The 26,498-nt window shown below is 45.6% G+C and overlaps 1 protein-coding gene across 2 annotated transcripts in view; it reads right to left on the reverse strand.

The window, feature by feature from the left end:
- SAE1 (SUMO1 activating enzyme subunit 1) overlaps positions 1-26,498 on the reverse strand; it is a 100,218-nt gene that overhangs the window by 43,557 nt on the left and 30,163 nt on the right. For both annotated transcript variants that reach the window (XM_044257038.1, XM_044257037.1), the window contains exons 2-6: positions 25,850-25,961; positions 20,577-20,750; positions 18,515-18,657; positions 16,647-16,746; positions 3,124-3,229 (exon numbers count right to left, since the gene is read on the reverse strand). In XM_044257038.1, coding sequence (XP_044112973.1) covers positions 3,124-3,229; positions 16,647-16,746; positions 18,515-18,657; positions 20,577-20,750; positions 25,850-25,930 — 604 coding nt within the window. In that variant the 5' untranslated portion in view covers positions 25,931-25,961. The remainder of the gene's footprint in view (positions 1-3,123; positions 3,230-16,646; positions 16,747-18,514; positions 18,658-20,576; positions 20,751-25,849; positions 25,962-26,498) is intronic.

The raw sequence follows: 26,498 nt of genomic DNA on the forward strand, positions 1-26,498 counted from the left end.
AGATGTTTTGATTCGAAAGCTCCTGTTCTGAACAACCATGCACCAAGTCGGCCATTTGGGTCAGTAACAAGGCTACTGCTTCTTGCTCAGGACCTATCTACATCCCCTGTCCCTGTAACATCTGCCAGTGCTGGCCAGCAGTGGCCTGATGTGAATTACACTTTCCCCCATACTGCTGCCTCCCACCTCAGTCATGGGCTCCTGAGGGCAGGGATGGCCACAGGCCTGGGTCTTAACCAGTCCTTTTAAAAAGGATCTTATTTATTTATTTATTTATTTATTTATTTATTTATTTTGACAAAGATCACAAGTAGGCAGAGAGGCAGGCAGAGAGAGAGGAAGGGAAGCAGGCTCCCCACAGAGCAGAGAGCCCAACGTGGGGCTCAATCCCAGGATCCTGGGATCATGACCTGAGCCGAAGACAGAGGCTTTAACTCACTGAGCCACCCAGGCGTCCCTGACTTTTTTTTTTTTTTTTTAAGATTTTATTTATTTATTAGATTGAGAGAGAAAGAGTAAGTGAGCACAAGCAGGAGGAAGACCAGGCAGAGGGAGAACCAAACTTCCTGCTGAGCAGGGAGCTGGATGTGGGACTCAATCCCAGGACCCTGGGATCATGACCTGAGCTGAAGGCAGATGCTTAACTGACTGAGCCACCCAGGTGTCCTTGTCTTTTTTTTTTTTCTTTATTAAGATTTTATTTATTTGACAGAGGGAGAGAGAGAGAGAACAAGCAGGGGGAGTGGCAGAGGGAGAGGGAGAAGCAGACTCGCCGCCAAGTAGGGATCCCAATATGGGACTCTATCCCCGGACCCTGAGATCATGACCTGAGCCAAAGGCAGATGCTCAACCAACTGAACCACCCAGGCACCCCCGTCTGTATCTTTTAAAAACACCTATAAATGGGGGCACCTGGGTGGCTCAGTGGGTTAAAGCCTCTGCCTTCGGCTCGGGTCATGATCCCAGAGTCCTGGGATCGAGCCCCACATCAGGTTCTCTGCTCGGCGGAGCCTGCTTCCTCCTCTCTCTCTGCCTGCCTCTCTGCCTACTTGTGATCTCTGTCTGTCAAATAAATAAATAAACAAAATCTTTAAAAAAAAACGCCTGGGTGGCTCAGTGGGTTGAGCCGCTGCCTTCGGCTCAGGTCATGATCTCAGGGTCCTGGGATCGAGTCCCGCATCGGGCTCTCTGCTCAGCAGGGAGCCTGCTTCCTCCTCTCTCTCTCTGCCTGCCTCTCTGCCTACTTGTGATCCCTCTCTCTGTCAAATAAATAAATAAAATCTTTAAAAAAGAAAAAAAAAAAACACCTATAAATGGAGGAACAGCAGCTAGCCCACATGGCTGTAGGGAGGATTCCATAAGCCAACACCTAGAGAGCACAATGGAGGTAGGCTGCTGCGTCCAGGTGTCTCACACCGCCTTAGGCTTCAAAGACCTGAGCGGTTCAGGGCCCCAGCTCCTTTGCTGTGGCCAATCTGTATTCTCTCAGGTAAAACACTGAGCCTCTCCTGGTCTCTGTTTCCTCACCTCAAGGAACCAAACGGGGGAGAATTCCCACCCACGCTGTCTATCTCACAAGGGCGCTGCGTTGATGAGCTCAGAGGAGAAAATACTCGAGAAACTGCAGAGGGTTAGAACAGATGTCTTGCCCTTGGCACTACTGACACTGTATTATTGTGGGCCAGATAACTCTTTGCCACAGGGGCTGTCCTGTGCCATGGATATTTAGCAACATGCCTGACCTCGCCCCACTCCACCTGCCCATAGCCTGAACAATCAAAAATGCCTTAACACTGCTCATGCCCCCAGCAAGCAAAACCACCTTCGGCTGAGAATCACCAGATTTTGGTAAATTCAAATACCAGTACAAGCAGCAATAAGAACCACTTGGGTTGGGCGCCTGGGTGGCTCAGTGGGTTAAGCCGCTGCCTTCGGCTCAGGTCATGATCTCAGGGTCCTGGGATCGAGTCCCGCATCGGGCTCTCTGCTCGGCAGGGAGCCTGCTTCCCTTCCTCTCTCTCTGCCTGCCTCTCTGCCTACTTGTGATCTCTCTGTCAAATAAATAAATAAAATCTTAAAAAAAAAAAAAAGAACCACTTGGATTATAAGCCCCAAAACTGCAAATTAACGGCTACTGTTTACTGAGGGCTCTCGATGTGTCAGGCAGAGCAATCAGCTTCTCCCAAAGGCCCATGCCCCATGCTCAGGCTGGACTACAGACAGTACTGCCTTGCGACCCTGTCCTCATCCAAAGGAGTATTTTCTGAATCCTAGCACACTCATTCCTAAGACTCATTCCTACCTAACGCACTGGATGCCCTCCCTTAATTCCCCACACTGGATGATTTCTAGACAAATGGATATTAAGTGCTCTAAACTAGTTTCTCCCAACTCTCCCCAACCCAACCTGGCTAACACCACTAATTATAGGAAGAAGGCTTCATTCCTAGCCTCATCTGATTTTTTTTTTTTTAAAGATTTTATTTATTTATTTGACAGAGAGATCACAAGTAGGCAGAGAGGCAGGCAGAGAGAGAGGAAGGGAAGCAGGCTCCCTGCTGAGCAGAGAGCCCGATGCGGGACTCGATCCCAGGACCCTGAGATCATGACCTGAGCCGAAGGCAGCGGCTTAACCCACTGAGCCACCCAGGCGCCCCTCATCTGATTTTTCAGTTTATTAAGGAAGTTTTATGTAGTTTTACATATTTCCTTCTGAACCAATATACATAGTGCCTACGGAAGGAGGAACTGTGTTCGCTATCACACACAGCCACCATCTGTCCTGACTTGGGGCAGGAGGTGTTCCTGGAGTCCGCAGAGACCCAGCCCTGGAGAAAGGAAGGCTGAAGACTATCCAAATGCAACCAAAGGTGCTTTGCAAATTTGACAAATAAAAGCGACATCTCTACCCCAGTCTCCTGAGAACGGGTGAGGCTTATGCAGAGCTCAACGAGGGGCCGCATCTCCAGCCCAGCCAACAGGATGTTCTCGAGTGGTCATGGAGAGCCAGCTTGTGAGGAACTAGACTGGGGCAAACATTAAGAGAGCCCTGGACTCTGCAGCCGCAGTTCCGGAAAGCAAAGCACAAAGCGCCCACTGGGACGCTCTGCTTGGGCTCCTCACCTTGAAGGAGAAAGTAATCCGAAGTTGTGCGCTTCAGAGCTGCCTTCGCCTTATCACTTCTCCAGTCCACTTCCAGTGCGTCCTTAACAGAGCAAAAGACCACCTTCTGTTGAGAAAAAGGCAAAATTGCTTAGGGAGAAAAATGTTAGCTTTAAATCGCAAGGCAGTAGCTCCTCACCATCTAGGAGAAATGTCATTATTTAAGGCTTACTGTTCATTAATAGCAGCTGAGGACCACGCAAACCCAATAAATGTTAACTGAGCACTTACTGTGTGCGCCTCTGCACGCTGGGGACACAGCGACGAGTGACATACACTCCCTGCACCGGAAGGAGTCAGAGCAAAGCTAAAGACCCAGTTCCACTCTGGCTTTAACTCTGGCTGTGCTCACACTGCAGAAATTTTTGCACAAGTGAACAAGACTGTGTGTCTACAGATAGTCAATAAAGCATTCTTTGTTATAGCCAACAAAAACATCAAATGTGTCTCATCAGAACAATGGTTTGAGAATAAAAATAACAATAAATAAGAGCAAGAAACACAAGCAACGGTTATGAGACAAAATCTCCAGGCTGCGGGGCTGGAGAAGGCATTTGTAAAAGGCCTGTAGTGAAAGGAAGCATGGCTGTAACCTACTAAAGCTAAATGAAATGATCTCAAAAAATGCCATTCTGTATCTATATTTTAAAATATAAATAATTAAATATGAGTAAGAAAGTCACTTTCCTTTTCCTTTCCTGAATCGTTCAGTCCAGAAACCATCCACTGGCACTTAGGAAGGGCAGGGAAGAGTGTGTAGAGGTGCTGGGTGACCGGCTGCAGGGGACAGAGCAGAGCTGGGTGGGAAGGGTGGCATCCTGCAACCGGGGGCGGGCGGGGGCGGGGGTCGGCTCGGGTAGTGGTAGACTGGGAGACTCACTCCCACCAAGGACTTCTGCAACAAGTGAAGATAGAGAACATAGGTTTCTCACTGTCAGAGAAGAGAATTAGAATTGCGGAAAGGGAAAAAGAACAGAATAAAGCCTGTGGTGGGGTTATTAATGTGAACCCATTTTCAATATATACAGCATGGAAGTAAATGCAGATACAAGCCTGTGTGTACATGCGTACAAATACTGAGCAGCCACGTCCACAGACAAAGCATCAAGGCAATGATGCCCGGAGAACAGTCAGTACACCTAACCCCCAGATCTTGGGATTCTAACCCCCCACCGAGAAACATTTCTCTTTGGAGAAACAGCTGATATCACGGCTAATGCAGGAAGAGTATGATAGGAGCCCAAAACATCTTAACTGCGCCTGAAACAAAGTGTGCACAGAATGATGGGGGTGTGTCCCGAGTAAATAGGAGCCAACCAACATAAAGGAGCTCCCACTGGTCAAACTGGAGCACTTTATGGAAAAAAATAAACAGTAAGAGATTATAACACTTCAAATGAACTAGAATCCTTTAGTCATTGATCTAAAATCGGCTAATTGATAAAGTCTGATGAATAATGAGGTTATTTACATATTTTCAAAATACCTCTCCAAAAATTATTGGAGGGGAAATTACAGGGAAAAGAGGAATTGTTTTCTTTCTTTCTTTCTTTCTTTTTTAAGATTTTACTTATTTATTTGACAGAGAGATCACAAGTAGGCAGAAAGGCAGGCAGAGAGAGAGGAGGAAGCAGGCTCCCTGCTGAGCAGAGAGCCTGATGTGGGGCTCGATCCCAGGACCCTGGGATCATGACCTGAGCCGAAGGCAGAGGCTTTAACCCACTGAGCCACCCAGGCGCCCCAGAGGAATTGTTTTCAAAGGAGAAATCTGGCAGGCATAATTCTACTCAAATGACCAAAATTACCAATGTCAGTAAAGCAGCATATGGAAACCAGAACCAGACAGCAGGATGGGATGAGGAGCAACCCTGCTGTGGTATTTTTGCCAAAGGTGCGAAGCTGGAATCTAATCATGACGGAACAGCAGACGAACCCAGACTAAGGAACAATTTACAAAATAAGTGGCTTGTAATCTTCAAAAGCATCATGAAAATCTAGATGCGCACATGATCCAGAACTGAATCCTTCTGCCATTAAGGACATGATTGGACAACCGATAAAATCTGAATGGGGTCTCAGGGTTAGATGGTAGTGATGTATCCATTTGAATTTGGATTTTGGTTTGGTTTGTGACTACAGAAAATGCCTTGTTTGAGAAAATACAGACTGAAATATTTGGGAGTGATGAAAGGAGTATGGTTTGACACCTTATTCTCAGATGGTTCAGGAAAAAAAAAAAAGGTTCTCAGCACTAGCTACTTTAACGAAGTTTAAGATGGCTACGTGTGGGACGCCTGGGTGGCTCAGTCGGTTAAGCGTCTGCCTTCGGCTCAAGTCATGATAATCCCAGTGTCTTGGGTTCGAGCCCAGTCAGGTTCCCTGTTCAGCAGGGAATCTGCTTGGGATTCTCTCTCTCCTTTTTCCTCTCCTCCATCCCCCACATGTGCACTCCTCACACTCTCTCTCTAATAAATAAATAAAATCTTAAATAAACAAACAAAAAAGAGGGACGCCTGGGTGGCGCAGTTGGTTAAACGACTGCCTCCGGCTCAGGGCGTGATCCTGGAGTCCCGGGATCGAGTCCCACATCAGGCTCCCAGCTCCATGGGGAGTCTGCTTCTCCCTCTGACCTTCTCCTCGCTCATGCTCTCTCTTCTCACTGTCTCTCTCTCTCAAATAAATAAAATAAAATCTTAAAAAAACAAAAAAAAAACAAGATGGGGGTATCTGGGTGGCTCAGTCAGTTTAACTGTCTGCCTTTAGCTCAGGTCATGATCAGGTTCCATGCTCCTCCCTTGCTCTCTGCTCCTCCCCCCACTCATGCTTATACTGTCTCTCTCTGAAAAAAATAAAATCTTAAAAAAAAAAAAAAAAAAAAGATGGTATGTGAGTATGTATAAATAATTTCAAACTTCCTGAGGTATGGGTCTCTTTTTCTCCCTCCTTCTTTCACCACATATACATACTACACACCCACCCCACTCCCCCAACAAACGCCCCAGATATTTAAGAAAGAAAAGAGACGACGGTATAATTAGGATGCTAAGTGAACCAAGACCTATCCGCTCCCAGGCAGTTGACGCTGCTTGCTAACGACCAAAATGGAACTGACAGATGAAAGCTCAAGCACCTAGTGAAGATGAAACAGTCATACAGTTTTTAAGGTGGTTTTCTATGTCCCCATAATCACTCCTTTGGGATTTAAATCCACTGTAAGAATTGGTCTACGAAATGTTTGTACTGTCCTCAAACTTTTTGGTCAATGAGTCTGTCTGACCTCAAAAGTCAAGTCAAACAGCCCCTGAATGACATTTACTGCTTGATACAGACTGCTCGACCCTTCTTTAGGAGTCTCACAACACAGATCAAGCCATCAGCAGAATGGTCTGGGAATGCCATCACATGAGCAAAACAAACTCTCATGAGGTTTCATAAACTACCAAGATTTTAATTCAGAATTTTTGTAGTTCACCTGGCTAAGAATCCACTGATTTGTTAGGTCACGACTCTATGACAAACGAGGAAAAAAAGTTCTGTTTCATGGTCTCAGTCCTACGAAGGCCCACCTCTAAACTTTCAGGGCTTGGGGTGAAAGTACAAATGGAAACCCATATACCACTTCTACATATTTATAAGTATAAATCATACGAACAGGCTATTAAAAAATAAAGTATATTATATTCTCTTGCCTTAACAAATATACTTTCTTACTACCTGGAAGACTAGGATCAAATTTGGAATTCTCACCCTCCTTAGGAGTTCTGTGCCAGAATGGGGTGCACTGCAAAAGGTGGTCCTCTTTCCCTCTCTCCTCCCACCTCTGGCTCTCACAGCTCAAGAGGCTCTGCATGTTGAGTGTGGCCTCCCAGGCCATCCTTCCCCCACTACAACAACTACTCCTCAGCCCTAGGCACATGGACATTGTTGCCAAGGTTTGCACTCTGGAGGAAGATGAGGGAAGAAGCCCACAAAAGCCTGGGCAGGAGATTCCAGGAGTCCCAAGCATCCACAATGTGGCCCAGAACTGGAGAGGTGGGTTAGTAGGGGAGATGGGCCCAGGTGGACACATCTCTTTAATTCCATGGAATCCTCATTCTACTAGGGGAATGGCTGGAAGGAGACCAGAGTGGGACCTTATACAGCGCTAGGACCAAGGACAGAGGTCCTCTTTCCTCCCTAAGTCAAAGGGCAGAACTCACCGAAATTTTGCCAGTAACTTGTGAACTCAGACAAATGAATTTACCTCTCTTAGGCCTGTCTCTGGCAGGCAACCTTTAGGGAAGTTTTCTGAAATCTGGGGAGGAGGACCCCAGTAAACCTTGTCTGAAATACGTATCAGCCCTCCAGCTACAGATGACAAAGCCAGACGCGGGCACATGGCTCAGGCCACACCAACCAGATTCTTTCTCCTGGGAACTAGGAATATGAAAGCTAGAAACAGAGACACATTGATGACCAGAAGGGCTCTTTTTAGAGAAAAGCTAAATTCCGACTGTCTCCAAGTCTCCCCAGCTGGCCTGGTCTTTATCCTTCTCGGGTCATAGTGGCTGTTCAATGCTTCTTGTGCTACCGCACTCCGCCTCCAATTAATGTCCCATTTTTCTGGTTCAAACTACCTAAAGCCTATCCTCATCTGGGTGCCTGGCTGGCTCAGTTGGTGGAGCATGCGATACTGATCTAGGGGTCATGAGTTTGAGCCCCATGTGGGATGTAGAGATAACTTAAAAAATAAATAAATAAAAAACCGAAAACGATGTCCCCTAATCTATAGTACGACAAATGCAGATGGTGGTACCCGTCTTACCCACCTCACAGACACTGGATTTATAACCAGAAAAATATGCTTAACAGCATCCTCAGGAAATGAAGGGTCTTCTCGACAAGCCCCCAGCAATATCTGCCAGGCAGCTGCAACCACCACAACGAACACCCTAAAACAGGTCACTTTTGCACCTCACTCAGCCCTCCCTGCTCTCCCCACCCTCAGCTCACGGATCCCTCTGGGTATAATGCCTGACTGACTTCCCTCCACTATCCATTTCCTTTCCTGGCAATTCTGAGCCTTAAGGATTTCAATCCGATAAGTCTAGTTAAGACTAATAACAAGCCCTCTTACACCTCTCCCCAGATGGGGATCAGCTTCCTGAGGCAGGGACCACAGTGGAAGACGCAGCATTGCACAGAACAGAATGTCAGTAAGTATCGGTAAGTTGATAGGGTCCAATCTGCTTTTCATTTGCCAAAAAGCCCGACAGTAAATAGAAAAGATGAATTCTCCCACCCAGTCTGAGAGCCGTCAAATTGCAGGGCTGTGCTGAGCCACTCCGAACAGTGGACAAGTGCAAAACCCTCACTACAACATGAGCTGGTTTGATGGACTGAGGCAAGGCGGCAAGAGAAGCGACACAGCCTCTTAAAGCCACAGCCCCCAAAGTGGACTATCTGCTCCCAGGCTTATGGGAAATACGTTGCACGAACAAAGCAGAAGATGGTACTTGTTTCCATCACATATAGTAGATCACTATGTATGACTCATGTGTGCTAATGGATGCTCATTAAAACTTCAACTTCATCACATATGTGAACGAATAGAAAGAACACTGAAAGGAACACGACAGTCATTACTGGGGAGCAGGGTTCACATTTTCTCAACTTGTTCTGTATTTTCCCCATTTGGGACTGTAAACACATTTTACTTTTTTTTTTTTTTTAATTTCAGAGAAAGAGTGAGACAGAGAGCGCAAGCACAAGGTGGAGGGACAGAGGGAGAAGCAGGCTGCCCACGGAGCAGGGAGCCCAACTCGGGACTTGATCCCAGGACTGAGGATCATGACCTGAGCCAAAAGCAGACACGCAACCAACTGAGCCACCCGGGTGTCCCAACACATTTTACTTTTATTTTTTGTTGAAGATTTTATTTATTTATTCGACAGAGAGATCACAAGTAGGCAGAGAGGCAGGCGGGGGGAGGGGGGAAGCAGGCTCTCTGCTGAGCAGAGCCCGAAGTGGGCCTCGATCCCAAGATCATGACCTGAGCCAAAGGCAGAGGCTTAACTCACTGAGCCACCCAGGTGCCCCACACACTTTACTTTTAAAAAGCTGAACATCTATAACAAGGGATACAGCTCTGGCTGTAAAGCTAAATGTGAATCAGAATTGAAACAACTTTGAAAACCAGATTTCTAGGTTGGACTTCCACACCTACTCACAGGAGTCTATAGTTTTCAAAAGCATTCTAACAAATGACAACGGCAATCCTGAGACAAAGCTGTCACACTCAGCAGAGTGGCAAAAGAGCCTGAAGTCACCAAATGTTACCGTCACATACTGCTGATTCTGGACTGTAACCTGACAGAACTACTCAAGAGTCATTTAGCAGGTCTGGTTAAGTTGAAACTGCATGTACCCTAATTTCCCTCCTAAGTATACACCCCAGAGAAATCACACATTTACCCAGAGAGATTATCTACACACACACACACACACACACACACTTTCTCTCTCTCTGTGACACCATTTGTAACAGAAAAAAGTACATGCCCACGTGCCCATCAATAAGAGATTCGATAAACAATAATGCTTTCATACAATATTCTACAGTGGGGAAAAAAAAAAAAAAGACATAACGTCCTGCAGGGCTGTCCTAGAGAACTCACAATGATGATAGCAATGTCCTGAATCTGTATTTGGGTTTCACAATACAAATGCCAATAGCCACACATGCTTGGTGAGCATTTGAAATGTGGCTAGGAGAATGAAGAAAATTTTTTATTTTAGTTCATTCTAATTTAAATAGCCATATGTGGCTAGTGGCTAACCACAATGGAGAGCAAAGCCCTAGACCTGGAGACAAACAGACAACCTCACAAACATAATGGTGCTCTTAAAAAGCAGGTGGTCAGGGCACGTGGGTGGCTCAGTGGGTTGAGCCTCTGCCTTCAGCTCAGGCTGTGATCTCGGGGTCCTGGGATCAAGCCCCGAGTTGGGCTCTCTGCTTGGCAGGGAGCCTGCTTCCTCCTCTCTCTCTGCCTGCCTCTCTGCCTACTTGCGATCTCTGTCAAATAAATAAATAAAATCTTTAAAAAAATAAAAAATAAAAAGCAGGTGGCAGCACATATACAATATTAAACCTGAGGGGCGCCTGGGTGGCTCAGTGGGTGAAGCCTCTGCCTTCGGCTCAGGTCATGATCTCAGGGTCCTGGGATCAAGCCCCGCATCGGGGTCTCTGCTTAGCAGGGAGCCTGCATCTCCCCCCCAACTCCGCCTGCCTCTCTGCCTACTTGTGATCTCTGTCAAATAAATAAATAAAATCTTTTTTAAAAAAATATTAAACCTGATTTTTAAGATGTTAAAAAGCATACCAAACAATTCTATATTGCTGGGAAATACATAAGTAGTAAGAAGAAATGGGTGGGAATGAGAACCACAATTGAGGACGGAGGTTACTTATATTGGAGGGACAGCCAGCGGACCTTGATCATGCTAGCAAAGATTTATATATCTATTTTTAAAGACTTTTTTGTTGGGGCGCCTGGGTGGCTCAGTGGGTTAAGCCTCTGCCTTCGGCTCAGGTCATGGTCTCAGCGTCCTGGGATCGAGCCCCACATCGAGGAGCCTGTTTCCTCCTCTCTCTCTCTGCCTGCCTCTCTGCCTACTTGTGATCTCTGTCTGTCAAATGATAAATAAAATCTTAAAAAAAAAGACGTTTACTGGACAGAGAAGGAGCGACAGCAAGAGAAGGAACACGAGCAGGGGGAGTGGGAGAGGGAGAAGCAGGCTTCCCGCAGAGCAGGGAGCCCAATACAGGGCTCAATCCCAAGACTGAGATCATGACCTGATCTGAAGGTAGACGCTTAACCCACTGAGCCACCCACACGCCCCAGAAAGTTTTATGCTTTAAATTAGGTAGTGGGCCCTCAGAGGTCAGCTAGATCATTCTCAATTTACACCTACATCACATTCCATTGTTTAGATTAACAAACGTGGTAAAACGCCATGTCACGCAGGGCTGTAACCACACCTTCCAGATACTTCCTATTTATTTTGAGAGAAAGCATACCAGCACATGCAGGAACAGAGGGAGAGGGAGAGAAGCAGACTCTGCACTGAGCATGGAATCCCATGGCCTTGGACCCGGAGATCATTACCAGAACTGAAATCAAGAGTCAGAGGCTCAACCGAGCCACCCAGGAATCACCGCCCCCACCTATTTCCACAAATGTACCTGCCTTGGGAAGAAGACAGAGAAGGAATGCACAGATAGGTCCAAAAGGACTGGAAATATTTGGGTTTTTAAGTTGGATAGTGTTTTCTTATGTCCTCTAATTTGTACTGATGTGATGGGGCACTTGGGTGGCTTGGTTGGTTAAGAGACTGCCTTCGGCTCAGGTCATGATCCCAGAGTTCCGGGATCGAGTCCCGCATCGGGCTCCCAGCTCCATAGGAAGTCTGCTTCTCCCTCTAACCTCCTCTTCTCATGTTCTCCCTCCCTCTCTCTCTCAAATGAAAAAAAAAATCTTTAATTTGTACTGATGTCATATTATTTGAGAGTATCAAATATCACAATAAAAAATACACCGGATTGTGCCCTGATGCTGGGAGAGACCTCTTGCCTCAAGCCTAAAATGCCAAACCCCCACCACCACCAGCCTCCCCGCCATATCTGTCCTACCTGGAAAACCTGCTGTCGGCACTCTACCCAGCTCTGCGATATGCACCCTGTCTCTCCTGTCCCCCACTCCAAACCAAGTGATTCTGACAATCAGCAGGGCTTTGAACACCTCTGGCCTAAAGGTCCCTGGTCTAGGGAACCCAATGACCTACTTCTTAATATTCCTGGCCAAGTCCCTTGTCCTCTTCAGAATTCTGTTCTCTCAGCCCAGCTCAGGTAACATAAACCACAACAACTAATGTATGTGTCAGGCGGTTAATTAACCCACTTGGTTGATCACAAAGAAAGTCAACTCAGTAATTCTTTTTTAAAATGACAGTGATCTCCAAAGCTGTCCTATGATGTGGCAGGAGCAGCCACAACATAGTGACCAGACATCTCCCAGGGACTGTGCAAGGAACTGCACCAGGAACACAGCGGTGAACAAAAGTGCCTAGCCCTTCCAGAGCCTATACTCTGACGGGGAAACACTGACAGGTTCCCTCAGCATCACGAACCAAGGTGAAGAAGGAGAGCGGTCAGTCCCTGGAATGTTCCCTTCAGCTTGGGGGCAAGAGGAGATGAGTCGTCCACAAAGTGCTCCGAAATGGGGATCAAAATAATGAATCACTCGTCAACTGTGGAATTTCACAACTGATTCATGACAAGAGCATTAACGGTGCCCAAATTAGTCCCTTACTATTTCAGAAATAGAGGTAAAATTAAATCTGTATTTCTTAGCATGTCAAGAACAAATCATATGTTGTGTTTAATTTTTAAAGAGCCGTGATGGAAAGTAACCACTCCCGGGCATCTACTCGCATCTGGCAGCCCTTAACAGTAAAGAAACAGAGCAGCAGCAAGGGAGCATGAGGGTGGCCTTATACCCTAAAGGCTTTTCCAGAAAGGTCCCAATCTTCACATATTTTATCTCATCATCACCATAAAACTTCAAATTATTCTAGAAACTCTAAGGGAATTCACACTTTAGGCGGCAGGGCAAGACTGTGGCCTCGACCGTCTATGTCCTCCCCCTCCACTCCGCCTTACAGGACCACGGGAGCTCAGGCAAGTCAAGGAACTTCTCTTAGCTTCGGCAGCAGCTGTAAGATGAGACAACAGGACTGGATGCGATTCCCTGCACCCAAGAGAATGCCTCGCACACAGTAGGCATCTTGCATTTCAAAGATACAGAAAGAGCTGGCTGCTTTGGGGTAAAGGAAGCCAGAGTCATTCTGTTCCAATGTCTGCCTTTCAGCTGATCCCACTTCCTGTCACTAAATGCCAGTCCTGGCTTCGGTGCTTGGCAGACCTGCCTTCATGTGCCAACTCTGACAATTCTTCCTCTGAGAAATCTTTCTGGACATTTCCTTATCAAACTACTGCCCTCTCCTTTACCTACTTTGTACTGATGTCTCTATTAAACTTATGCCCGAGACCTGATTCTGATGAACTCTGTCTCATGACTTTTCCTGGGCACCACAGGAAGCCAACTACTGAGCACCTACCTCTGGGCTACACATTTTCCCACTCTCGTATTTATCATGATGACACATGTGCTAGAAAGGCCCAGTATCCTCCTAAGCGGTGTGAAAACCACAGGTCTATTTTTCCTCTTTGTTTTTTAACGTTTCTAATTTAGGAGCACAATGTGTACCTTGAAGCAAAAGTGGCTATACAACTTTTGGTTGAACCTAAGGAAAGGGGGGGGGTGAGGAGGGAACCCTAACCAGAAGCCTTTCGCAGGAAACAGGAAGTGGTTGCCTCCCCTCCCCCATCCTGCACTTTGAGCATAACCCAACTACTTATTCTGTACAATTCAGGCAAAGCGGCATAATCTCAATCAAGGAATTTCTGAGTTGGAAGAAAACTTCAAAATCCCGGAGCAGTCTCTGCCAAAATGGATGAGGCCTATTATTATGAGGTGGCGAAGCCCGAAGCCCGAGCCCAAACCCAGCTCACACCCGTCCTTCCACAGTGCTCTTAGTGAGGCCGCACAAAGACAAGGTTTGGAATCCCAGGGATTGTCATCAGGAATGCACTGAATGCCTCACAACCTTAAGGGCTCGGGGTTGGAATCCAGGCCTGAATTGTCCAAGTGAAACAGCTGACTAACAATGTCAGCTGGGGAATATTTTGATACCTTCAAATTCAGCCCCTGCAGGAAGAGGCTGCACAAAGAGCTCTGTGACTGAAGAGCCCAAGGAATGGTAGCAAAGGCCACCGGGTGCCTGGCTGGGCTGCCCACATTCCCCTCATAGCTCCATAAAGTGGCTCCCCAGAGCGGTTTCCAGATCCACCCCAGTGGGCACCATCAGTATTGAGTCCAGGGGAAGCGTCCAGCTGTGAAGGGCTAACAAAGCTGGGAGCTCTCTCCATTTGAATGTGAAAGACCCGCCTCAATCAGAGAAGGCCCTTAAGCCATAAAACCCTTCACACCAAGGCCAAGTGTCACACTTGTAAGAGGGTGTGATTTATAAATTGACAGCACCCACAAAGCTGCTTTTGTACTCCTCCGTTAGTTAACAATTTATCTCCCCCCACCAAACTCACGGGGCTATTCAGATAAAGCTTGACTGGGCCTCAAAAAGAAAGAAAAGAAGGGAGAAAGAAAAGGACCCAAGTTTTGGCCAAAACACCAATGTTCACTCTGGGTAATTATAGTCCTGTGAATAGACACTAAAATTAGGGCTTAATAATTCCTCTGTATCACACTCACAGCAATCAAACTCTTCCAATACAAACATAAAGAGCAAGAAAACAAAAATCTCCGGCCCAGCCTTGCTGGAAACTCAAAGAGTTCCACTTCTGTGGTTTCTGCAGTCTCTCTTGTGGTTTCTGCACTCTTAGAATCCCCCCTTTAGAGCAATTTTAACTTGAAGCTCTGACCAGCTGTTTTTCTTTCTCCACATTTAAATCTACAAAGCAAAGAGTAAATATGGGCTCGGTCATCTCTCTCCTCAGTTGGACAAAACCAATTCTGGCCCCTTCATCTTGTCTCCCCCATCGCGTGACCCCCTTCTCAGATTCCAACACCAGCTTCAGAAGATCCTCTCCTGGCGAGTCCCCGCCCCTCCTCTAGCTGTAAAACGGACTTCAATCTCTGTGCCAACTCCAGTACAGCCTACGTCCCTACAAACTATGTTAGAAAGTACACACCGGGGGCGCCTGGGTGGCTCAGTGGGTTAAGCCGCTGCCTTCGGCTCAGGTCATGATCTCAGGGTCCTGGGATCGAGTCCCGCATCCGGCTCTCTGCTCAGCAGGGAGCCTGCTTCCCCCTCTCTCTCTGCCTCCTCTCCATCTACTTGTGATTTCTCTCTGTCAAATAAATGAATAAAATCTTTAAAAAAAAAAAAAAAAAGAAAGTACACACCGGATGATAACACCTGTCAACATTGAGGACTTTCTTCCTAAAAGGTTATCTGGTGGAAAGCCGACCCCAAAACTTCATCTTTTTATTATTATTTTTTTAAGATTTTATTTATTCATTTGTCAGAGAGAGAGGAGAGAGGAGAGCGAGCACAGGCAGACAGAGCGGCAGGTAGACAGAGCAGCAGGCAGAGGCAGAGGGAGAAGCAGGCTCCCTGCCAAGCAAGGAGCCCGATGTGGGACTCGATCCCAGGACGCTGGGATCATGACCTGAGCTGAAGGCAGCTGCCTAACCAACTGAGCCACCCAGGCGTCCCTATTTTTTTTTTTTTTATTAAAGATTTTCTTTATTTATCAGAGAGAGAGAGGGAGAGCGAGCGAGCACAGGCAGACATAATGGCAGGCAGAGGGAGAAGCAGGCTGTCCGCTGAGCAAGGAGCCCGATGTGGGACTCGATCCCAGGACGCTGGGATCATGACCCAAGCCGAAGGCAGCCGCTCAACCAACTGAGCCACCCAGGCGTCCCCCCAAAACTTCATCTTGAAGAAGAGCATAAACAATTCAAACTTTAAACTGTATTCCTGCCCACTTAGGTAGGATTTCCCTAAATTGTCTGTCTACCCAAAAAATTTTCTTTTATGCAAGAGGCATGGCCTTTGCTCCAAAACAGTTCTTCTGCTACTGCTCCAGATACCAGAGGCCCCCATCGGCCCACACACCAAGTAAGCCCTGCAGGCATATTCTCTTTAGCATCTGCAGGGTGAAAGAAGAGCATTCAAACCATAGTAGTAGGTGGCTGGTGTTAAAAAGTTTGGGAGTAGGAGCACCTGGGTGGCTTAGTGGGTTAAAGTCTCTGCCTTCGGCTCAGGTCATGATCCCAAGTTCCTGGGACGGAGCCCCAAGTCGGGCTCTCTGCTCAGCAGGGAGCCTGCTTAAAAATAAAGTTTGGGACTGGGACCTGGGTGGCTCAGTCCATTAAGCATCTGCCTTTGGCTCAGGTCATGATCCCAGGGTCCTGGGATCAAGTCCTGAATCGAGATCCCTGCTCAGCAGGGAGCCTCTCCCTCTGCCTGCTGCCCCCCAGCCCCCACCCCCGCTTGTGCGTGCCTGTGTACTTTCTCTCTCTCCAAATAAATAAAATCTTAAAAAAAAAAAAAAAAAGTTTAGGGGGGCAGGTGGGTGTGGGGGAAAAAATAGTTTGGGACAGAACCTATTAAAAAAAATCTATTTCTGACTCCGTTAAAAACGGATACCTGCCATCACCGCATCCATCCTCCTTCATGGCAACAGCTGGCTGCCACTAAGCAGCAGCCACCCCCTCTTTGAGTGGGACAAGCACTGGCCCGGCTCATCCAGGCCCCTCCCGTCAAGACTACATGCTTGCTCGTCCTGCTTGCAGTTGTGACTGCCTGTCCCCCATAAGGCCCCAAGGCTTCTGATCATTCCCCCCTCAGAGTACACATACCTTTTTGACCATAGTAGTTTCAGATGAATCAAGCTTTGCTCTCTTGGTATCAGGTCCGTCTTCTACCCCTTGGCTAACTTTGGCAACTTTGGTTTTCTCCCTAGAGGGTGACAAGGGAAGGAATTGAGCTCTACTCTCTGAATCTCGCCCAAGAGCCTCACCAGATGACGTGATGGGACGGTGGCTAAGAGCAAAAGCTTGGGGCCCCTGGGCGGCTCAGTGGGTTAAGTGTCTGACTTGATTTCAGCTCAGGCCGTGATCTCAGGGTCATGGGATCAAAACAACGTCAGGCTCCAAGCTCAGCAGAGTCTGCTTGAGGTTCTCTCCCTCTCCCTCTGCCCCTCCTCCTCCAATGTGTGCTCTTTCCCTAAAATAAATCTTAAAAAAGGGGGGGGGCGAAAGCTTTGCAGTCAGGTGTAGCTGAGTGCTTTCCAATCCCAAAGTGGCTGATGATTACCTGATCGATCAGGTATGTGAGAATAACAATCCCTGACAGAATTATTTTAAGATAAGAAATAACGAATGGCTTAGCATACATTGCCCAGCACAAGGTAAGCTCTCAAAAAGTCTTTATAAATTTCACTGGAATCATGAAATAGAGCTAAACTTCGATTTCTCCCCTCTGCCATGGTGAGCTCACATTAAAATAATCTGGGCTTGGGGCAGAGGGTTAAGCCTCTGCCTTCAGCTCAGGTCACGGTCTCAGGGTCCTGGGACAGAGCCCCACATTGGGCTCTCTGCTCAGCAGGGAGCCTGCTTCCCCCCCCCCCGCCTGCTTGTGATCTCTGTCAAATAAATGAATAAAATCTTTTTTTTTTCCAATTTATTTATTTTCAGAAAAACAGTATTCATTATTTTTTCACCACACCCAGTGCTCCATGCAAGCTGTGCCCTCTATAATACCCACCACCTGGTACCCCAACCTCCCACCCCCCCTAAATGAATAAAATCTTTAAAAAAATAAAAAAAAATCTGGGTCTGTTTTTCTCCAGTATGCCTTCTCCATCCATTTACAGTGTGCCCAAAACACTACAGAGTTTCTGAAAGCCATAAAACACCAAAGTTACAAGAGATCTTGAACATGGCTGTCCTTCCCAGATCTCGATTTTACAGACGAGGTATGTGCAGACCAGGGCAATTTCAGCAATATACCTAAGAAACTGATCAAAAGAAAACAACTCTTGACCCTTGGTAGGGAGCTTCACCTACCACACTCTTTACCTCTTATTAGCAAGGGAGGTAGTTAGAAATAACAGCCAAAACCCCACCGCAGGTAGTTTTACAATACTGGTATCATCTGCCATCTTTCATCTAGAAGCTGTAAGTTCCAAACACTGCAGGTCCCATCATGTGAGACGCACCACGCTCTGCAACCCTGATACTCAAACTGAGAGGATAAGGTCTGTTTGTTCCACCAGCGCAGTCTCTGGACTTGGAAGCTTTCCCAAGACAGACTCTGGCTGACTGTGCCTTCAGAGTTACCCATCTGGCCATTTCGTACTCATTTTATTACCAACCTGGAAACACAGAGGCCAAAACTGAGGTGCATGTGTTTACAATCCAAGCAAGAAAGCCTTCCCTAATCAGATGGTGTGGTTTTGCCACCCGAAGCCCAGGCTGCCCAAACACCCACCGGGTGTATTCAACTGCCGGAAGAACACCACTTTAGATTAGACCATCATTTGGGAAAGAAGGGCCACATCTGCTATAATTCTCAACACACAACCTACATAATCAGTAAGCTGTTAATGAACTGGTTTCCAAGTGTTCTAAGCATACTTTCCTTAGATGGGCTGTTTCCTACTGGTGAATAAAACTGTATTTTTTTCTGAAAATGTTACATTCTCCCCTCCTCTCCCAAAACTTACTCTACGAATTCATGTTCTCCAAGATTGGCAAATGTGTATCCATGGTAGCCAAAAACATCTCCTGTAAAAAACTTGATGCTATTTTTGTGGCAGATCTGGTCAACTTTGATTATGACATCCCTGGAACAGCAAGTCAGGCAAACCTGCAGAAAGGAAGAATTGGCGGGGTGTGAGTTTTGCAAACTGTGAATCACTGCCCTGATGTCTACATAAATCCTGGTGAACAGTCTCTCTGGGCATGTCTAAAGCCAGTTTCCAACTGGTATAACAGGTTCTTTGGATCCTATGGTTAGAAGACAAAAGAAAAGTTGCAGGTTTCACTAAAACTATAAATTGCAAGACCTCCACTTACTGCAATCAAAACAAATGGGTTTAACTAGAAAGTAAGGCCATTCCACGGATTTATCTCCCCTGTTCTATGAACACATATAAACCACATCTCAAAGTTTTCGTGAAAAGGAAAAAGACAATAATAACTTAGCGTAAGTTATTTCTAAATTATTTAACCTGTTAAAATCTGCATAAGCTATCATGAGAAGCACAACCAGTTTTAAGTGACCCAGGGGTCACATTTAAATTCGAGGGCATTTTCCCCCCTTCTTTTGATTGATATGTTAAGGTAAAGAAGATAAACAAGTCATGTTGAGATTATTTTTCCACAGTTTTCAACGTGCAACTTTATCTGAATTTAAGGACAAAAGAAAAGGTTACACACCAAGTGACCTTCCATTCAGACCTAGACAATGAACTGGTGATTCACTCAATAGACTTATCAATGTTGCTCTGAGGCCTCTAGGTTGCGTTCCAAAAAGTGGAGGTACTGCAAATAGCTAAATTTTACCGCATAAAACACGATCTTTTCAGGAAAACCTTTGGGATAAGGGTCACGAAGACAACTTCTAAACTGTACGTTTTCTTCTGAACACAGAAAACACCCAAGGGAAAAAAAAATCAAGTCTAAAAGGCAAGACAGCCACAGTTGAACATGCAACGTTGACCAAATGGAACCCTGAAGAGTGAAAAATGAGGGTAAAACCTAAGAGGCCAGAAACACGCGGCCCCTGAGGCATTTATCCCCGCCCCATGCACATGCTTTATACAACCCACCAGCCCGGGCTTCAGTTCTAACCAACCCTCTAAGTGCTAGAAATGCAAGGGACACCTAGAATTAACCAAATGTGGTTACTATGGATAAAGAAATGAAGAGAAGACTTATGTCCAAACAGAAAATGTTCCAATACTTGGGAGTTACAAAATAGAATGAATTAAATTAAAAAAAAGACAAAACGCACAGATGATCCATCATTCCAAGCACACATTTGAACAGATGCACATATGAAATGTAACAGTGTAGAAAAACAAACTACCCAGCCCAGACTCTAACCTCTCGCGTAACGGGCCTCTCGTTTAAAAACCAAGCAGATCATCTGTGACTATTCCACAGTTACCCCACATTTGTTTAGCTTTTCCTGGGTACAGAGAACCATGTCTGAAAGGTCACAAGTGCTGAAACAAAATTTAACTTATCCTTTCACCTCTGCATAGATCTGACAGTGAAACCAAATGAAGCTGGATATGCCTCATTTGGCTTATGACTACAGGGAATGTGTCTAGTTATCCATGGCAACATGGTCAAAGTGGCTGTGTGAAAGAGACAGACATAGACCAAGATCAGGTGTGCTCTTTTTTAAGACAAAACACAAGCTGTAGTTTGATATTTCTAACAACAACAAAAAAAATGCCTCTACTACAGAAATTAACCACCAACTTGTTTTCCAGAGAAAACACTTGCAGTAAAATGTATCGAAGCTATATGAAAAGATTCTGGAAGGAGTACAAACACCAATGATGAAACCTGGTCTTGAGGGAACATATGCCCAAAGAAGAAACCAGCAGACAGCAAGTCACAAACAGCCACAGCAGATCCAACAGACTGTATCCACTACCAACACAGTCAACATGGAAAGACACCACGCTAGCAAGGCACGTACACCGAGGCAATGTCAGACTCGAGACTGCAATGTACTAAACCTACGGATTTTACACTCTTTATGGGACTTACAGCATCAAACTGAGTGAAAAATGACTCCGGCTTCTTTTCTATATTCTCAGTGTCCACCTTCACGTCCACCATGGGGTTGAGATTCTGGGCCCGTTCCAAAGAGGCTTCAGCCCTGTTGCGGCCAACAGATCCAGTACGGATCAAGAACTGAGCCCCGGGGTCTTCTGGAGATACCTAGAAATAGCACTGTTTTAATATCTGAATTTTAGGGAGAAAACAAATTCTTAAAAACAACAAACCAGTCCGTTTTCAAGGATAACGAAAATATCTACCATCTAATTGTATTATTGTTGCTGTAGGAATTTGCCTAATGCAGACTTCCTACACTCCTTCAGAGGCTTAAAGTAAAGATATTGAACTTTGTTTACTTGGCATTGATAGTTAAAGAGCACCCCCTTGTGTTTATAAAGAAAATTCACTCTAAACAGAAAAGTCCACACTTTCTTCTTTAAATTTGTAACTGCTAAAAAAATGATAAAATTATCAGTGGTTAAGAATTTTCCAAATACCTACTATGTTCCCAATTTTAAACATCTGGAGACAAACAATAGTAGTTTAAAGGATGCAGTCCTTGGGGCACTTGGGTGGCTCAGTCAGCTGACCATCTGCCTTTGGCTGGGGTCATGATCCCAGAATTCTGGGATCAGAATCCTGGGACTGAGTCTCAAGACAGGCTCCCTTCTCAGTGGGGAGTCTGCTTCTTCCTCTGCAACTCCCCCTGCTTGTGCTCTATCAAATAAATAAAATCAGACCAGTGCCAAAATCAGTCACAATTAAGAATGCCTGAAATTAACTCTTAAATTCAATTAAAGTTCAGAAAGGAGGAGAGATGAGAAGGGCTTAAGTAAATGGAGGATTTCACCCACAAGGCTGGATGTCAGCAGAGAGCCTCAAAGACAGATGATAAAATCACCTGACAGGGGTGATGGGGTGGCTCAGTCGGTTAAGTGACTGCTTTCAGCTCAGGTCATGATCCCAAAGGTCCTGGGATGGAGCCCAACATTGGGCTATCTGCTCAGCGGGAGTCTACTTCTCCCCCTCCCTCTGCCTGCTGCTCCCCCTGCTTGTACTCTCTCTGTGTCAAATACATAAAGTCTTCTAAAAATAAATAAATAAAATAAAATCACCTGATAGCTGCCAATACGATTACAGATTCCATTCCGTTCATAGCATTTCTTCACATATCCAATATCTAATTTAACAATTAATCTCTAGTATGACCTTGCTACCTTCACCAAGACAATACAAGCAATCTCCCTCCTCTCCTCCAGCCAACTATCGCTTACCACCTTTTCTTCAAGAAAATGAGCTGGTCTTCCTCCCATTCAAGGCCAGCCCTCTAACAGTATAGTATCCTTGACCCATCCTGTCCTACTTCTTCACGGATCTCATTACACACTGAGAAGTGGACATCATACTGGTTAAGAGCAAGGCTCTGGAATAATTCAAGTCGAATTCAAATCTTCAATTCAAATCCTAGCTCAGCCACTTACTGAACTGTGTGAGAACGAGCAAGGGTATGGGAATCACAGGAGAAGTGAGGGTAAGACAAGCAGTAACACTTTCTATAATCGCTCTATGAGTGCCACTCTGCTCTTCCCACACTGGACAGCCAGTCTCCACGTGGACCCTCTTGGCTATGGTTTCCCCCGGACTCCATCTCAGAATCACTCATATCTCCGTTCTCCACAGCTCCATAAACTCACTACCTCTAGTTTCTGCTGGCATATCTCGAACTGTTCTTACAGACACAGATTGCTTCCTCGTCCATCAGAGTCTAACTGCCCACCAGATATCTCCTCCTGAATATTCATATTCAACTCCTCTATTTTCTGGTCAGTTGATGAGCCCACCAACCACCCATCCAATTACTTGAGCCAGAAACCCCAATCTTTATAGTCTTGTTATGTCCTTGATAACAGCCACCTGATGATGTAGCTAAGAGCACAGGCTCTACCAAGAGTCCGACTCCCAGGGTGCTGGTCATACCACCATCTACTATGACTTTGAGTGGGCCAGTAATTCACTTCCCTTTCTTCAGTTCTCTTATCTGTAAAATAAGGATGACAATCCCTTCATCTCAGAGTTGAGGACTAAATGAGATACAACTATAGCTCTTAGCACAGTATCCAACACCTGCTGGAAGCATCTACAGGTGCTTGCTTCCCCTATGCTCCCATGTATGATCCCACTGATTCTACCACCTCCTGTTTTTCACCTCCGTGTGCTTCTTGTCCTTTCTACCACTAGTGCTATTATTCAGACCCTTTTTATTTTTTACCTAAACTACTAAAGCACTACTTTTTACCTAAACTACTAAACTTCTAAGTGGCCTTCAGCCCATTATCTTGTGCAGATCATATACAGTGACTAGTGTTTTACAGGAGGCCTGAAACTGACCAAGTCACCCATCCCATATTTGAAACTCTTTAATGAATCCTTACCACCCAAAGGATTGAGTACAAGCAAGGCTTCCTAGCAGGGCCTTCATGATTTGGACTTTACCGAAAACCTGCAATCCCCCAACACACACACCACTTTGGGCTTCTCATTCTAAAAACACCAAATAGCACTGCTTGTTATATTCTACTTCTGCCATGCTGTTCTATGCCACTGCTAATGTTTCCACCTAAAACACCGCCCTTCAACTTGAGAAATCTCGGTTTGTTCCTTAAGCCTCAGCTAAGATCACAGCTCCAGCAAGCCTTTCGTGTCCCCCTACCACAACCTGAGTCTAGGAGCCTGCTCTGGTTTCTAAAGAAATCTTGAGAATGGGAACCCAATTTTGTGCATCTTTGTATCACCAGTGTCTAGACAGGGTAGCCTACAGGTACTCTAGGATATTTGTTGATGTAAACAAAACACTCTGAACTTTGAAGGACAGGAATTAACATCCTTGATTTATAGATGGGCAAACTGCGGGGCACCTGGCCAACTCAGTCGGCAGAGCACGAGACTCTTAATTTCAGAGCTGCAAGTTTGAGCCCCACACTGGATACAGAGATTACGAATATAATTAACTAATTAATTAATTAGCAAGCTGAGTCCCTGAGAAGTTAATAAAGCCTCTCGCCCAGCTTGAAGATGTGGGATTTGAGTCCAAATCTGCAAAATTCCAGAGCTTTTGCACTAGGTAGCACAGTCTCCCTGGGATGTTCCTTGTCAGGGGGAAAAAAGCACAAGCAAATTCCAAAAGGCAGAACCATCAAAGTGTGTCCATGAATTTATGAGTTAAGAGTCAGGCTGGGTAAGCTGACTGGGCCCAGTTTACATGAAGCAAGTGGTTCTCAACTCTCCCTGACTTTTAGACTCTCCTGGAGAACTTTTATTTTTTTTTATATTTTAGATTTTTTTTTTTAATTTATTTATTTGACAGAAATCATAAGTAGGCAGAGAGGGAGGCAAAGAGAGAAGGAAGCAGGCTCCCCGCTGAGCAGAGAGCCCGATGTGGGGCTCAATCCCAGGACCCTGGAATCATGACCTGAGCTGAAGGCAGAGACTTTAACCCACTGAGGCACCCAGGAGCCCCAAGAACCTTTATTTTTAACAAATCCCCCAAATACCCAAACCACAGATGGGACAGAGAACCGCTATATTAGGTCTTGAAAACCAGTCAGAGGAATTAGGCATTTCATTTCATTTCAGTACATGGAAGGCACTGCAAGTCCTCAAAGTGAAGACGGCAGGGATAACAGTCAGCCTGTTCACTCCAACACTGGGTGGCACCCATTGCTGTCCTGCGGCAGTAACAGCACTCTGTCACGCCTCAGTATTCTATCATCGTTCCCCATTCTCTGAGTCCTGCAACCAGATGAGGAAAGTCATCATCCCCATCTGGTTTCAGTTTCCCAGACTACAGGCCTCCACATTTAGGAACCATCCTTCCCTGGCTCTCTCTGCTCTGACCCTCTCTAAACGGCAAATAAGTTCTCTCTCCAAAAGCCTCTAGGGGGCACTGTGGTTGGGGAGATGTCCTCACTGCCCGCAGTTCGCTTCCAAGAACTTTCTTTCCTTAGAAGGTTTTGAATTCAAATCAAAAATCAATTTGTGATTGATATTAAGTGAGGCAACCCACATTTCTCTTCATTGCAGGAGAACTTCTTTTAAATCCTGATACTACTTTTCTCCTGAAACCCAGACAGATGAGCTTTAAAAAATTTCATCAACATCTGCTTTCTTCCACAGAGCCTACACCTCACTGTGTGGCTACTTAGCATGTTCATCGCCTACAAGGAAAGACACCAAGAGTATCATGTGATGGGGCGCCTGGGTGGCTCAGAGGGTTGGGCCTCTGCCTTCGGCTCGGGTCATGATCCCGGGGTCCTGGGATCGAGCCCCACATCGGGCTCTGTGCTCAGCGGGAAGCCTGCTTCCTCCTCTCTCTCTGCCTGCTTGTGATCTCTGTCAAATAAATAAATAAAATCTTAAAAAAAAAAAAAAAAAAAAAGAGTATCATGTGATGACACAATCTTTCGAGTATTTTACCTTAAACAACATGATTTCTAGAATTTGCTTTAAAATACTGTCCAAAAAAATAGACCAAAAAAAATAATACTGTTATCTGTAGAAGTCATATAGATGGGGTATCCAATGTTATTCTACTTCTGCATATATTTGGAATTTTCCATAAAAGAAAATTAAAACACTGAAGCATGAGAATGTAAGAGAAAGAAGTTATTTTCACCTTGGAAAAACTGGTCAGAGAAATCTACATAGGAGATGAGAATGACTACCATATCTTCAATTAAATGGTATGCCATAGAATTATTATCAGATGTTTATTATGTGTAAGCACCATGCTAAGCAGTCTGCATCCATTCTCTCCCACCCACTGTTTTCCAAACTCATGAAGCTCTCCTGAGATACCTCTCAAATGTTACATAGTCCTGAGCCGCATCTCGAACCTTCTAAAGCAGGATCACTGTGGGGTAAAGGCCAGCCAGCTACACTGTGATAAAGCCCCGAGGGGATTGTGCAATTTTAAGTAGTCACGCAGGTGGTTTATACGTATGAAGTGGAAAACCACCCCTCTCCTCCTCAAAGTCAACCTCCAAGGGAGACACTAACTATGCTTTAAAGCGCAAGGAGGAGACAGGAGATAGAGGAACTGAACACCTAGGACATGCTAGGGCCGTGAGGCCACAGCTCCACTAATGCCAGCCCTCCTTTCACAAGCCTGCAGGGGCACCCAGAAATTCACGACACCTCCAAGTGTTTTATACTGAAGAGGGGAGACCATGAAGGAAGAGTGAGGAGGTGGCCAAACATCTCACCTGTTCAGGATCCAACATGGTCAATCCTTTCACTCCTGCCAGAATGAGATTCTTGGCAATTTCGGCCCCGAGTCCTTTCATGCCGACAAGAAGCACCCGGGAGGCCCGCAGCCTGTAAGGCAGACACTGTTAACCAGGTGACAGAGAAAAGTGAAAGTTTCACCGAATTATTGAAAAACAGAACAAGTCACAATAACAGCGAAGTAATTTTGGTTTTCATTAAATGCACAGAAGCATCATGGATAAAATCCAGGAAAGAGACAGGCTCTAATCCATCCTGCAAAGAACAATTCATACAACAAATATTTATTGAGCACCTACTATGCCAGGCACCCCTCTAAGGTATAGAAATAGAGCAGTGAACGAGACAGACATAATCCCTGCCCTTGTGGAGCTTTTATTTTATGGAAGAGATAGACAGAGATATAGGATGTCAAAAAGTGATGAAAATCAGGGAGGCCTGGCTGGCTCAGCCTGTAGAACGACTCTGATCTCAGGGTCATGAGTTCAAGCCCCACACTGGGCACAGAAGAGCTTACTTAAAAAAAAGAAAAAAAGAAGTGATGGAAATCAAGCAGGATATAGATCTAGAGTGTTGGAGGATGCTATTTTACTCAGACGGATCATGAAGACCTTTCTGAGAAGGTGC

Source organism: Neovison vison, chromosome 7, assembly GCF_020171115.1.
Source record: "Neovison vison isolate M4711 chromosome 7, ASM_NN_V1, whole genome shotgun sequence".
In the NCBI taxonomy this organism is placed as follows: domain Eukaryota; kingdom Metazoa; phylum Chordata; class Mammalia; order Carnivora; family Mustelidae; genus Neogale; species Neogale vison.